The sequence below is a fragment of the Lithobates pipiens genome, unplaced genomic scaffold, assembly GCF_037356315.1.
Source record: "Lithobates pipiens isolate NorthernLeopardFrog02 unplaced genomic scaffold, aLitPip1_a1.2 Scaffold_16, whole genome shotgun sequence".
NCBI lineage: Eukaryota > Metazoa > Chordata > Amphibia > Anura > Ranidae > Lithobates > Lithobates pipiens.
In genome coordinates this window covers 618,468,191-618,484,252 of record NW_027507748.1, presented here as the reverse complement: position 1 = coordinate 618,484,252, position 16,062 = coordinate 618,468,191, and the positions used below count along the sequence as shown (strand labels likewise).

The window sequence follows — 16,062 nt, the reverse complement described above, 5'->3', positions numbered from 1 at the left end:
CATACGTCCCCACCATCACAGAGCCCCCAAATCACATGGTCCTCGCATCACAGATTCCCCAACCACAGAGTCCCTTCATCAGTTTAGAAGGGCCCTAGATTTTGTCTCCAGCAGCATGGCAGAAACTGGAGGACACAGACTTCTGTCCTCTTGTAAATGTTGGTGGCTGCCCTGTATGTTGCTTTGCCCTGGAGCAAGGTCATCCATTGCCATGGAGTGGCTGAGTCGGATACTATCACCATGGCAATAAATAACGCAGTGCGCCCTGGCCATAGAGCAGGGGTGTCAAACTGATTTTCATCACGGCCAGCATCAGCATTATGTTTGCCCTCAAAGGGCCAGTTGTATCTGTAAGATTGGATGTTCAGAGCCCCCCCCGCCCCCCATCATCATAAGTCAAGAGTCCCTCTATCCTCCCTTACATCAAAGTGCACCCCCTTACCTTGTGCTGCTGCTGGGAAGAACCTGGGGGCAGAGCTGGAAAGCAGAAAATGCAGGTGCTGGAGGAAGACCAGAGGAGGGCTGGAATTCGTTGTCAGAGTCTGCTGAATGCAGAGACCAGGGGAAGAGGAGACAAGGGGGTTCTGTGGCTGCACAGAGAGGCATAGGATCTGGTGGAGGAGTTCAGTCCTCCTCTCTGCTGCTGAGACATGGCGGGGTAGAGATGAAGGGGCTCCTGCAGCTGGAGGAGAGGTGCAAGGGCCACATTAAATGGCTTGGGCCACATTTGGCCCACGGGCCTTGTGTTTGACACATGTGCCCTAGAGTGTCATTGGTTGTTATGGTGTTGGCAGCTGACCCACACCGCATTATGCCAACTCGTGATGCTAATAGAGGTCAAACTGGTTCTCATGCACAAGGCACCCTGGGAAACCCAAACGGCACCCCAGGGTGCCACGCCATCCTGGTTGAGAAACAATATGTATAAAACCAATCTTCAAACTCTGGATGCTTTAAAGAGGAAGTAAACCCTGATGAGTTTGCTTCCTCTTTCATTCCCTGCAAAGGTAAAACATAGTGAACTACTATGCATTACATAGTAGTCCATTATGTGTCACTTACCTGACACAGGAGCCAGCGATGTCACTGCTGTCCCCTGTAGTCCGGCGCATCCATCTTCTCGGTGGGTCTCGCTACTCCGCCGCATGCGCCATAGACAGCAGTGCCTGTCTTTCAGCAAATATCTCCTAAACGTGTAGGTTTAGGAGATATTTCTTGGACCTACAGGTAAGCCTTAATCTAGGCTTACATGTAGGTCAAAGTGTGTTGTAAGGGTTTACAACTACTTTAACATTTTTAATGGAACTTCAAAGGTAATTTTCAACATTTTAAAATCTGCAGCTTTTATTTAAACAATAAAAGAACATGAAAAGAAAAGGAAACGGATCCTGTGCAATAAAATGGTTTATTTATTTGGTATAAAAATAAATTTACTTAAAGGCTTAAAAAAAAGAGGAGAATATGCTAAAAACTCATCGTGTAGCCCTCCACCTGGACAGAGGTCCGGAGACCGAGATTGCTGCTTTCCCTGAGCTCTTTCTAGCAAGTCCTGATGGGAAAACTGACAGCCACCAACAACTGTGCTCCAGTCCCACCACTGGTCACAGAGTGGGCTACTACTGACTGCCTTCTCCTGGCCTAAAAGGCATACTGTTCTTTGGCAACGAATTGTGAGTTGCCAATTTGTTTTTATAGCAAATACATTTTTAATTGTTCTTGCACAAGATCTGTGCGCTGGACAGGAAGTAGCTGATAAGAGAATATGGGATGTGCAGCACTGAATAATAGGGAATGTGCAGCACTGAGATACAACAAAGGATAAGCAAAATTTATATTTAAAAAAAATTTAATTATTCATGATACACAGTGCAATAGTAAACACAATTTTGCTCAGTCAGGGTTTCTGCTGTAAAAACGCTCTAGGAAACTCTACAAAAACAATTTTTTCCCCCTGCTCCTTGATGCTGAAGCTCAAAAAAAGATAATAGCCTAAAGTAGTGTGCATGGACACACATGGTAACACTATTTAACTTCTAGGAGCAGAAAGTAGAAACTGGTGTATTTAAAAAAAAAAAATAAATAAAGAAAAATGACCTTACACTTGAGATGGCTGTGAGTAATTTTCTTGTTTTATTGTACAGCTAACATAAGCTTTTATATACTGACTGCTATCTCTATGTACCCATGAGAATGTGGTTGAAGCAAAGACCAGTTTAAAATGGAACTCTACATGTATATAAAATACAAAATTGGTGTCTCTACAGCAGGGACGTCCAACTCGTGATCCACGGGTCACATGTGGCCCACAAAGCACTCTGATGTGGACCACAACCTCAAACCAGAGAAGCGCATATCCATGCTCTGGGATGGCGGGTTGGCAAGCCTGGATCGCGATCAATGGGTTACCGACTCGCCATCCAAGAGCATCTGGGTGCATCAAGACGGTGCGAGCAGCCAGAGAAGCAAATTGCCACGTGGGGAGCAGGAGCTGTATAAGCTGATGCTTCCTTTATAACGCTGCCTCCTGTCCCATGCAGAGTGATACCATATGCACTTCGCCTGGGACCTTTCTAGCAGCTTGGAGAGTGATGCAGCAGAAGCTGGGAGAGGAAAAGGGTCAGTGTATTAAACAACACATACACTGCTCTTTTGCAATGGGCATATTGGCACCTATAAAAGAGTTAACAACAATTAGGGTGCTTTCACACGGATTGGCTTTCCTGATGGTTAGCTGCACTGAGCCATAGACTTCTACTATGCCCTGCAGGTTTGGTGCATTTACAGAAAGTGCACCACACCCACAAGATATAATAGAAGTCTATGGCAAAGCGCAGATAGCCCGCAGGAAAGCTGCACATGTGCTGCATTGCACCCGTGGTGTGGGTAAATCACAATTCATCAATGTGAAAGCAGCCTTCTAAGGGGACTCGGGACAGTAAGGGCTTGTTTTCATTTGTGGTTGAAGGGGGCAGTAAAACCCCATAGTTAAGACGTTTTTACCATACACCCCCAACCACTAGTGTAGTGTCAGGAGTTGCATTGGCGACTCTGCCCCATGCTCCAGGGGACCCATGCAGCCTCCTTGTCACATTCTGTTTTACAGTTGGATGGAATGGGAGGTGGGGGTGGCATATATAGAAACCAATCCCTTTTTTCACTTTCCTCCTGCAGCCACTGAAATTGATATAGGGGTTGATTTACTAAAACTAGAGAGTGAAAAATCTGGTGCATGGTAGCCAATCGTCTTCTAACTTCAACTTGTTTAGTTAAGCTTTGACAAAAAAAAAAAACTGGAAGCTGATTGGCTACTATGCACAGCTGCACCAGATTTTGCACTCTCCAGGTTGTAGGCTTGGTTCACATAAATGCGAATTGGATTTTTTTAATCACATCCAATTTTCATAACATGTTAATCGGACCGGCTTTCAGTGGAGCCGGTTCACACATATCCGGGGCGGCTGTGGTCTGTTTTTTAAAAAGGGTCCTGTGCGATCTTGGGTCTGGTTTAGGTACAAATTCAATAAAAAATTTGGACCTGAATAACACCTAAACTGTTGAACAAAACCGCACCGGACTCCAGACTGCAAACTGCAGTCAGACATGTGTGAACCCAGGCTTATGAAATCAACCCCCTAAAGTACTTGTAAAAAGTTACCAAAGTCGGTGTTTACACTAGTGTCATCTAGTCTTTCTTCTTGTTATTTTGATTAAACAGTAGGTAAACATCCAATGGGGATTGGTCCCACGGAAATGATGATCCTGATTTTGTATTTTAATGTCTTCATTAGGCTATTCATAAATTTCAATCTTTTTTCATTTTGAACTATTTAATTTCATTATGGCCAACGACCCGTTACCAAATCACTTAAAGTGGTTGTAAACCCTTACAAACCACTTTGACCTACAGGTAGGCCTAGATTAAGGCTTACCTGTAGGTCCAAGAAATATCTCATAAACCTACACGGTTTAGAAGATATTTGCCGAAAGACAGGCACCGCTGTCTACGGCGCATGCGCCGCAGACAGCGGCGCGCATGCGCACTGAGTGCGCCGCAGTTAATGGCAATATGCCGCGAGTGACGGCTCCCGTGCGCATGCGCGGGAGTGACGTCATCGCGGCTCTACCGAATGACAGCGCCGGAGCAGCGAGACCCACCAAGAAGATGGAGGCTCCTTACACAAGGGGACAGCGATGACTTCGCTGGCTCCTGTGTCAGGTAAGTGACACATAATGGACTACTATGCGATGCATAGTAGTCCATTATGCTTTACGTTTGCAGGGAATCAAAGAGGAAGTAAACCCGTCAGGGTTTACTTCCTCTTTAAGTGGCCCTCGCTCTTCAAGAGATTGAGAGCCCCTGCTCTACAGCATAACTCTGAGTGAGGCTTACTTGCTCAAGGTTTCATCAATCAAGCCCATCTAAATCAATAGGCATCTAACACTTATTTAATCCCAGACTGATAACACTTCTTTTCAAAGATGCCTCAGTTTTAAAAGAGAAGTATGGCCAAACCTATTTGGCCATACTTCTCTCATGTAGGGTCCAAGGAGTATATTTATTGTTGTGCTCCTGTGACCCAGAGTCACCTGATGGTGGGTCTGATTGACAGCTGACTCTGCCTTTCAGCACGAAGCTGAGAGCCAAAGCCAGCTGTGCCCACGTCTCCCTAGCTTGGCGTTTCAGTGAGTGCTGAAGAAGCAGAGCAGAGAGCAGTGGCTGACAGACTCTGCTCTGAGAAGCCTGAGATCTGTCTGATCAGTGGTCATTGGTCATATGATTGTTTAATGCTCAGTCTTAAAGCTGGCATGGGTTGCTGCAGCATAGAGGAGAGATCCTTTTGTACAAGTGCTGTTACGTAAGGCACATTTTAGGGCAGGTTAATTCCACTTTAAGATTGCAAACCACTTTTATGATTTCATCATTTAATTTATATTGAACATGTCAATGCTATCATTATGTCCACCATTCACAAACCCCAAAATCCATCATTATCTATCTGCAAAGCTTTCACAGTCTGCTTGCTGAAACCATGCTTCAGATGAATCTTCGATCGGTTTGACCTTGTAATAAATACCTAAAGCTATTTACTGTGGACGCTGTCTTTTTTTTCTGACATGCATTTCCTTGCAAAAGCTTCATTTGGTGGTTTTGTGCAATCAATAATATCTCCATTTGCTTGTAGGATTGTTACATCTGCTCAGAGGGATATTTTTATGAATTGTCTCTTGGTTAGTCTGTTTTATTTTCAATATGTCTGGTAGCTGAATGATTCCATCCACGGTGGTGTAATCTGTCTCAGAGCTACATTCTGCCACCTTTTATTTAAAAGCAGCGTGTTGTTGCGGAGCTATGAGACAGACGCATTTAATATTAGATTCTGCTGTAAAGACATCATTTGTCTGGCATTGACATGTGGACAAAGTTACTGGCAAAAACAGCTCATCTTGTTTTTTTACAGCATTTGGTCTTCAGACAGCTAAAGCAATCCATCTTATTTTTTATTTATTTTTTATAGTCATTCTATTTGTTCTATTTTCCATTAAGGTAGTATGGGATAAACATAATACCGGAGGTAACATTTATATACATAATTGCACATCAGTTTGTGTATATATGTTGTATGCAAAAATGTTAGCATTGATCTTTTGGTCTGTTTTGCATCATCATGCAGCCAAAAAAATATCTGTCTTTAAATGATGTTAAATAAATAGGTTAAGGGGGCTGTTCAATTAGTTGCCAGAGCCCGTTTATTGACCGGCAAGACCCAACCTCGTCAGCGCCACCACATATCCCTTCTGGAATCCATTTCTCCATCCACGGGAAAAAGCCAATATTACCAGCTAAATATTGGGGCTGTAATGTTGCTATAGTCTAACACAGGGGTGTCCAATCTTTTGACCTTCCTGGGCCACATTGGAAGAAAGAATTGTCTTGGGCCACATATAAAAAAACACTAACAATAAGGAAAGCTGATGAGCAGAAAAAGTCGGGCAGATCACAAGTTAATGATCACTGATATAGATAATGTATCTATCGGAGTAAAAAGAAAAATCATATTTTCTTTACCGTACATCACGGGACACAGAGCACCATAGTAATTACTATGTGAGTTATAGACCACCTTCAGGTGATGGACACTGGCACACCCTAAACAGGAAGTTACTTCCCTATATAACCCTTCCCATACCGGGAACACCTCAGTTTTTTCGCCAGTGTCTAAGGTGTTGGTCACAAGAGAAGATGTGCTCTGAGGAGCTCCAGAAGGGATCTTTGCTGGATTTAAATTTAAAATTGAAATAGCCTCCATAGACTGGATCCATCCAAAGTGCCACTGAGGCCAAATTGGATGGTACCCAGGCCTTGTATCTGCAGCACAAGGTTTTGCCTGTAACGCCTCTCTTCGCAGGGCTGGACCCCGAGACCGAGAGCTTAGGTCATGCTACATTAGCTAAAGTATTTGCTGGCTGGGTGCTTTTACAGGTCAAAGGGAGTGGAAACCCAATAAAAAGGGACCCAGTCCTTGAAGGTTTGCTAAATGCAGCCCGCCGTGATGGGTGAAGTTTGGATCTGTCTGACTTCAGCAGTATGCTGCGGCGAGGATAAGGTAAGGAAAGAAGCACAGGAACTGAAAAGGTCCACCTATGATTTTTCTTCCTTAAGGGAAAAATGTTGTCATGCCTTAAATCCTCCACTAGACAGTGTATGCACATACCTTTTCTGTTGTCTTCACTTCAGCTCAGTGTCAGTCCCTGTGTGACAGCAGCAGCTTGAACAGTGGGGATTCCTCTTGCAGGTAAGAGCTCTGCCATCCTGCATTTCTCCCCCCCCCCCGTGGTTTTACTCCCCTCTGCGCCCCCCCCCCCCTCATGTTGGGTCTGCAGGACCTGAAGGCTGCCCGCGTGGGAACGTTTGAAAATTCAAACGAAAGGTGGGGGCGGGTTGTATGGAGGGGACGGGGCCTAGGTGCCACGCTGTGTGTGGGAGTGTGGGACATAAATGTCCACAAGGACACATGGCGCAAGCGCAGAGAGGAGATATTGCTTGGAGGTGTCTCTCCTCTGCTGTACAGCAAGGAGAAAGCAAACTGGCTAGACTTTGGACAGAGGAGCAGTGGGGCATATAAGGGTGCAAAAAACAGGCATTCTTAATAAGGAAGGGCATTTTTTTCCAGCACTTGACTGAACTTGTATAGCGGCATTATTCTATCAGACTATTGTTCAGCGATTTGTGCATTTAAATAGTTCCTCTGCTCTTTGTGCTTAGGACTATGTCTGCCAAAAAAGACACCACAAAAACCTCATAAAAGGTATCAAAGATTTCAACCCCAGGCGCTGAGAACTCCAGCCGTGCCTCCACACTGCATCCTCGCCTGAAATACCAGTTGGGGCAAGCCAGGGTGAGTCATTGGAACAAATTGGTGGTGCAGCTGCTTCTCACATCTCAGCCCCTGCATATGTGACTGAAGATGCATTTTCCTCAGCCCTGTAAAGCCTAGAGGGAAGATTAGCGGCTTTCATCGCATACTCCATCCAAATAGATAGGAAGCGTGTTAGATCCCCCTCCCCCACCTTAGACCCTTTGCAAGGGGATCTGTGGGTAGAAGATGAGGTATTACCCTCAAGCGATCAGGAGGAAAGACAAACCTATTACTCTTCTGCGGAGGAAACAACGGTAGATGAACCCTTTTCAGCCTCGCAATCTGAGAATTTGCTGGTACAATCTCTTACGGAGATGGTTCATTACACTTTCACGCTACCCCTAATGGAGTCAGCTGAAAGTTCAGTTTCTTCCTTGGGTTTCTTAAAACCCTCACAGCCTTTGCATGCGTTTTCTGTCCATGCATTACTAGAACAGCTTATTTATGCTAAATGGGATCACCCGGATAAGCATTTTCTCCCTCCAAAGAGATTCTCAGTTCTCTATCCCATGGAGGAGAAATTCACCAAAAAAATTGATTATACCAGCAGTTGACGCTGCGATTTCCAGTGTGAATAAAAGTCTAATTTGTCAGTCGACAATGCACAAGTGCTTATGGATCCAACAGACAAAAGGTTGGAAATTCCTTTTAAAATCCTTTTTGTCTTTAGCAGGTGTGGTTCCTCAGTCCGCAGTCGCTGCAATAGGCATCTGTCAATCCCTAAAGGATCAGTATAGACAGGCCCTTAAAGAGGTTCCTGCACAACAAGCCCGGGATTTGGCCCAACTACCAAGAGCATTATGTTTGCCATAGACGCCATTAAAGATTCTATTCTCCAGGTGTCCCGCCTTTCGCTTGTGCTAGTACACATGCGTAGAATCCTGTGGTTAAAAAAGTGGTCAGCCGGAGCACCATGCAAAAAGCTCCTGACTGGTTTTCCTTTCATGGGCATTGGCTATTTGGGGGATGATTTGGACAAATACATCCAAACAATTTTCAGTGGGAAAGTACTCTTTTGCCAGAATACACACACTTAATTTAAGCAAGCTCTTTCTCCTGTGCCAGGGGCATCTGCCTCTAGGCAGTGGCCATGGCCTCTGCTGTTAAACTCTAAGAAAGAAAACCTCAGGGTCAGGCTCAGGCAGAAAAGAAGTCCTGGGGGTGGAAACCTGCAAAACAGAATTCTAAAGCCTCATTATGAAGGGACACCCCCACCCCCCCATCACCAGGGTCGGGGGAAGACTTCTGCAATACCCAGAAGTCTGGCAAGAGGAAATTCAGGACAGATGGGTCATCTCCACGGTGTCTCTAGGGTACAAACTAGAATTTTGGGAGTTTTCACCATCTCGTTATTTTCTGAGGTCAAACGTTCCCAAAGATCCAGGGAAAAGACAATCTCTGTTTCAGGCACTAGACCGATTTACTGGCTCAGGGGGGATCATACAAATCCCCAAAGAAGAGCAAGGTTTGGGGTTTTATTCAAACCTCTTTACGGTACCAAAACCGAATGGAGCTGTCAGACCCATTCTAGATCTAAAGAATCTAAATCCTGAAGATCCGCTCCCTTCGCATGAAGTCGATCAGGTCAGTGGTTTCTATCCTACAAGGAGGAGAACTTCCAGCGTCTATCGACATCAGGGATGCATCTCTGCATGTCCCTATATTTCTCTCACCAAGGGGTTCTGCGGTTCAAGATAGAACGGCAGCATTTTTAGTCTGTAGCCTTGCCCTTCGGCCTAGCTACAGCATCCCTGGTGTTTACAAGTTCTGGTCCTACCTCTAGCCAGGTTAAGGGCATAGGGCATAACAGTCTTGGCATACCTAGACAATCTATTGTTAATAGACCAGTCGGTGTCTCGTTTGGAGTAAAGCGTGTGCATTATCAAATACCTGAAAAATCTGGGTTGAATTCTCAAACTAGAGAAGTCTTCCTTTAAAACCACTGAAAATCCTGGAGTACTTGGGTATGATCATAGACACAGCCCAGAAAAAGGTGTTCTTGCCTCAGGCAAAGATCGTCACCATAAGAGAGCTGGTGCAGATGGTCAGGTCGAAAAGAGATCCCTCCAGTCGCCTTTGTATGAGGTTTTTGGGAAAGATGGTGGCTTCATTTGAAGCGGTTCCCTATGCCCAGTTCCATTCGAGACGGTTACAAAAAGTATCCTGTCTGCATAGAACAAAACAGTTCAAGCTCTAGATTTGCCAATGCGGCTGTCCCCAAAGGTGTACCAGAGGATCAGTTGGTGCTCGGTATCCGGGAATCTGCAGGGGAAAAATCTTCATACCAGTTACCTGGAAAGTGGTAACGACAGATGCCAACCTTTCAGGTTGGGGAGCAGTACTGGAAAAGACAACTGTCCAGGGACAGTGGTCTAGAACCGAAAAAGCCTTGCTCATCAACATCCTAGAGATTTGGGCAGCGCTTCTGGCTCTGAAGCCCTGAACATTCAGGTTCTGGTATTGTCTTGTCAGGATCCAATCTGACAATGCCACAGCTGTGGCCTATATCAATCGGCAAGGGGCACTAAGGGTCATGCAACTCAGAGTGGTGGACCATATTCTAACTTGGGTGGAAAAGGATTTTCCTTGCCTATCGGCAGTATTCATTCCGGAAATAAAGAATTGGCAGGCGGACTATGTGAGTCACCAGCAGTTGTTCCCAGGGGAGTGGTCCCTTCGCTCCAAAATCTTTCTGGCTATATGCCAAAGATGGGGGATCCGGGACGTAGGTCTTTTGGCATCCAAGTTCAACATGTAGTTGGTCAACTTTATGTCAAGGACAAGTGATCCACTCGCAAGCGATACAGATGTGTGATGACCCCATGGGGTCAGTTTTAACTGAGTTAGGCTTTTTTCTCTATTTAGTTGCTGCCATGGCTTCTTTGCAGGATCAAGCTGGAAAGATAGCCGGTAATTCTTGTAACTCCAGCATGGCCTAGAAGGTCCTGCTATGCAGAAATCGTAAAAAGATGGCGGTGGAGGATCCATGGTCCCTTCCACTATGGCCAGACCTACTCTCACAGGGGACAATATTCCATTCTACCTTACAAACTCTAAGTTTGAAGGTTTGGCTATTTGAAGCCCACATTCTGAAGAGACATAGTCTGTCCGGGTCAGTGATTTCTACCTTCATTAATGAAGCCAGCTTCCAGAGTCATATATTATAAACTTTGGAGGGCTGATGTTTCCTGGTGTGAATACAAGGGTTGGCACCCTCGGAAATATAACCTAGGTAGAATTCTTGTTTTTTTTTCCTACAAGTACAAGTACAAATGAAGCTAGCCGTGAATACCATTAAGGGGCTTCGCATTCTTTGGTCCAGGTTTTTTTTACAAGGGGTAAAATGGCTTATTCTGCCATTTAAACCACCCTTGAACCCTTGGGACTTGAACTTTGAACCGTTACAGAAGGGGTGCCCAACCAGTGGCCCGCGGAACCCTCTGATGTGGCCCGCGACCTCCTTCTGTGGGATGGCAGATTGGCAAGCCCAGATCATGGGTTGCAGACCCGCCATCCCAGAGCATCTGTGTTAATGAAGCCGGCAAAGCAAGCAGCTGTGGAGCAGAGCTGTATAAGCTTCCTGTATGGCGCCGTCTCTTGCCACAGGCGGAGTGATGCCAAATGCACTCTGCCGGGGACAGCAACAGCAGGCAATACCTGAATGGAAGACTGTTATTAAAGGTCAGTTTATTACTAAAATTGCAGTGTATATATGGGCATATCTGCGCAGTGGTTACTGGGCTGCTTTCAAACTGATCCGCAGGTACAGTGCACCTTCAGGTTACCTGCACTGAGGCATAGACTTCTGTTATTACCTGTGGGTTTGGTGAGCTTTCAGAAAGTGCACCACACCTGCAGGATATAATAGCAGTCTATGGCAAAATGTAGCTAACCGGCAGGAAAGACACAGGTGCACTGCGCTGCATTTGTGTGAAAGGCCCCTTTCACACAATCGGTCCAACTCAATCGGACCCTCCATTCACCTCTACGAAACGGCAGATGTAAACAGATTTGGGTCTTTTCACACCTGCCTACCTCCATTCTGATTTGCAAAAAAAAAGGGGATCAATCTCCTTCTATCCCTAGGGTGGATAGAAGGACCCATAGAGTAGAGTGGGCTGTGTCTGCTCTGCACGGACTTGTCATCCGCCTGCTCATTGTGGCCCGCGACCGGTTACCAAGTCGCTTAAGGAACCCTCGCTCTTCAAAAGGTTGGGCACCCCTGCATTGCAGCATACTCCCTTGGTCCTTCTAACAAGGGAAATAGTGTTTCGGGTTGCTATACCCTCTGCAAAAGGGTATCGGAGTTGGCTGTTCTTTCCTGTAAAGAAGCCATATTTAATTATTAAGGCGGTTTTAGGTTTTCACCTAACCAATATATTGTCCTACCATTGTTTTTTTGCAAAACCAAGTTCTAGGGTAGAGACGACTGCTCAGGTCTGAAAGATTGATGTTTTTATTATACTGCGAGAGGGTCCTAGGAAGGGACAGGCAGCGTCAAAATCCACTATTGCTAAGTGAATTTGGCAAGTTATAATTCAGGCTTAATGGTTAAAAGGTAAAGCTTCACCTTTTCATGTCAAAGTGCACTCTACTAGAGCAGTTAGTGCTTCTGGGGCAGTGCATCACAAGCCTCCATGGCTCAGATCTGCAAGGCCCCAAATTGGTCTGCAGTCCATACATTCACCAAATTGTATCAAGCGGATGTAAAAAAGGGCATGAGGATATTGCCTTTGGGTGTAGTGTGCCGCAGGCAGCAGTAGAATTCTCAAGTCTGTTGACACCCTACGGGTTGTGTCTCCCTCCCCTCAAATAGCATGGCTATGGGATGTCCCACATAGTAATTACTATGGTGCTCTGTGTCCCCTAATGTATAATAAAGAAAATAGGATTTTTATAACCGCTTACTTGTAAAAGCCTTTTCTTGGAGTACATCACGGGGACACAGAGGTCCCACCCCTCTTCTTCTGGGGTGTATTGCTTTGCTACAAAAACTGAGCTGTTCCCGATATGGGAGGGGTTTTATAGTGAGGCAACTTCCTGTTTAGGGTGTACCAGTGTCCATCACCTGAAGATGGTCTATAACCCACATAGTAATTACTATGGTGCTCTGTGTCCCGTGATGCACTCCAAGAAAAAGGATTTTACAGGTAAGCTGTTAAAAAAATATTTTTTTTTTATTGTAAAAGAGGGCAACATATGGAACCTTCTAAATAATGACAGTGAACTATGTATCTTGTACTGTATAATATATTATGTGGTGTTTGCCTTATATTTCTTTCTTTTTTGAAAATTCTATAAAAAATTCAATAAAAAAAGGCAACATAAAACTAGTGCAATATATTTGACACTGGACACTGTAGTAGCAATTCTCAATGAATTATCCATCAGATATTTTTCCCTTCATGTACTTCATCCTTGATACTAGTAGCTCAGAAATATAGGTGCTGCCCAAAACTGATGAAATGAATAAGGCTTGATTGTAAAGAGAGCAATGTTTTTCTTTAGGAAAATAACTTGTAAAAGCCCAGTAAAGAGACCCTGTTACAAAACATAACCCAGAAAATCAACATTTTTAAGTATTTATACGATTTTGTGTTGTGCCACATTCATAGCCAACTTGGACCGCATGTTGGACACCCCTGGTCTGCAGTGGCACCTCATTACCCACTTAAAGACTGCCCAGTAGCAGTATGTGTGTGTGTGTGTGTGTGTGTGTGTATATGTGTGTGTGTGTGTGTATATATATATATATATGTATGTGTGTGTGTGTGTGTGTGTGTGTGTGTGTGTGTGTGTGTGTGTAAATATATGTGTGTGTGTGTAATTCTGCACTTCTGCCTACTGGTCGCTTCTGGATGTCCACTGGCACCCGCCGTTTTTCAGTAAAATACACAGAACAGGGATCTGCCTATGTAAACGAGACATATCTCTGGTCTGACAGGGAGAAGAGATGGAATGTGTGTTCCTGCAAAGCAGGGAACAAAATCCATATCTTGCCTTAGTAAAAGCACCTAACACAGTACTCAAAAACACTGTCTAGGCACACAGTTAACCCTTTGAGTGTCCGATGGTCCACCGCAATATCGCGCTATAAGTCACTAATTGCCGCCATTACTAGTATAAAATAAATACAAATTTCATAAATATATACTATAGTTTTGTAGATGCTATAATGTTCCTGTAAACCAGCCAATATATGCTTATTGGGATTTTTTTTTACCAAAAAACACATAGCAGAATACACATTGGCCTAATTTCTAAAGAAATTTGATTCATTTTTTTTTTTTTTTTAAACTGTCGGTCGCTTTTTTTGTTTATAGCGTAAAAAATAAATGCAGTGGTGATCAAATACTTCTAAAAGAAAACTCTATTTGTGGGAAAAAAAAATGACATACATTTTATTTTGGTACAGTTTGACTGTGCAGTTGTCAGTTAAAGTAATACAGAAAATGGCCTGGTCATGAAGGGGGGTACATTTTCCGGAGGTTAAATGGGTAATGTAGGATAAAAAAAAAATAAAAAAAATATCCAGCATTTCAATACCTGCAGTTGCAATGGTGCAGAACTAAATTTTACATGTTTACCTGTTACCCAAGAATGGAGAAGTGTAATTCAGGAACGGACAATAAAAAGTGTGTTCGTGTTCAGGAGCTCAGTGGTTCCATTTCTCTCACTTTCTATACCATTAACTTCTGGGATTGAGATAGGAAGTGAGGGGATAGCTCTTCAACAGGGATGGTAAACACCTGTAAGAGGTTAAAACCATTCTCCACGCTATCCAAACCTAGGAAAAAAGGTTTAGCTGACACTCTAGTTGTGCATTCATAAGAACCAGCTTTAATTTTGATTGTTGGTGCTTACACAAGATTATTAGTGTAAAAAAAAATATTGTTGTGAGAGCTAGATAAAAATAACATGTCTGTGTTGTCTCTTCAGGGCTCCTCCACAAGTTAGAAGACCCAACAGGGATGTAAAGCCTTTGCGGAAAGAGTCTCCAGCAATACAAGCTCATGGTCCAGTGGGCAGAGCCCATCCAATTTCAAAGAACGAGAAACCCTCAAACCGAGACAGGGATGCCAGAGGCAGGGCAAAAGATGACAAGGTAAAAATTGTGCATATTATATTACTTTTCAAAAACTGTAATGCACCATACACACGATTGGACTTTTCAACAACAAAACAATTTATATCGGAAATATACCCATATATATGTAGTGGAAGTATTGAAGGACCAGAACTCCTCAAGAGTAGGGGAAAATGGAAAGAAGATCTAGGGGAAATTATGGAAGAGCAATGAAGGAAGGTATTAGAGAGGGGGCACTTGGTATCGGTATCCCCTGCACAGAAAATTTCAGGTCTGATGCTAATACACAGAGCATATTACACCCCTAAGAGACTATTCCAGTTTGGGCGGAGAATTGATGCCAACTATCCAAGATGCCAGGATACAGGGAACTTGCTACATATGGCATGGAGATGTCCGAAATTATTACGATAGTGGACCAGAGTTCTCAATACCTAAAATATAATATACGATATTAAGTTAGAAATGGACCCAAGGTTGTGTATTCTGGGACTGGGCAAGGAAATATGTCGTACAACAAATAAAACCAAAGTAGTGATAAGATGCCTCTTCCAGGCCGGGAAAATAATAGTCCAGAGGTGGCAAGCAAAGAAACCCCCCTCAGTAAAAGAATGGATCAACACAATAACAGAAACGGTATGCAGGGAAAAGGTAGTATACACAAAAAGAGGGAACTTTAAGGAATTTGTAAGAATGTGGAAACCCTGGATGGAGAGGATGGGTTATCCCATATAAGGTAAAGAGCAGGATGAAAGTAGGAAGCCCCCTGAAATAAATAAGTAGACTCTACTAAAATACACTATAGGATAGTAAAGGGTGGGTGGGGAGGGGGAGGGAGAAGGGAAAGAAAGGGAATGGAGTAATTAAAGAACCAATAGAAAAGTTATAAGAAAATATTGATGGCCTGAATGTGGGCATATATCTGTTTGTATAGATTTTTGTAAAGCATGAAAAAGAAAATATAGAAAAAAAAACCCTTAAAAAAAAAAAAATGTGTGCATATTGTTACTTTTCAAAAACTGTAATGCACCATACACACTATTTGACTTTCCGACAACAAAACCGTGGATTTTTGTTCAAAGGTTGTTGGCTCCAACTTGTCTTGTTTACGCACGGTCACACAAATGTTGGCCTACAATTACAAACGTAGTGACATACAAGACGCACGTGATATCTCTATTACGAACGCTAGTTTTACAAGACTGAGCGCTTCCGGCTTGATTCCGAGCATGCGTGGACTTTTGTGCGACGGACTTGTGTACACACGAACGGAATATCCGACAACAAACATTTGTTGGCGGAAAATTTGAGAACCTAGCCAATATTTGTCGGTGGAAAGTCAGACAAATGTTCGATGGAGCATACACACGATCAGACTTTCCGTTAATAAGCTCACATCCAACATTTGTCGGAAAATCTGATTGTGTGTACACAGAATAAAAGGCAAAGTGGATCAGCTTCCTGTTTTTAATGCTCCCCCGATCACCCACCTAAATCCTGACTTTTCAGCCAGATGATGTAGTACAAGCTTTGTGGCCACATTCAATTTAACCTGAC

The 16,062-nt window shown here is 43.8% G+C and overlaps 1 protein-coding gene across 2 annotated transcripts in view; it reads left to right on the top strand.

Annotated features, from left to right (window-relative positions):
- Window positions 1-16,062, top strand: part of KATNAL1 (katanin catalytic subunit A1 like 1) — a 179,200-nt gene that overhangs the window by 37,800 nt on the left and 125,338 nt on the right. For both annotated transcript variants that reach the window (XM_077484086.1, XM_077484085.1), the window contains exon 4: window positions 14,358-14,523. In XM_077484086.1, the coding sequence (XP_077340212.1) occupies window positions 14,358-14,523 (166 nt within the window). The remainder of the gene's footprint in view (window positions 1-14,357; window positions 14,524-16,062) is intronic.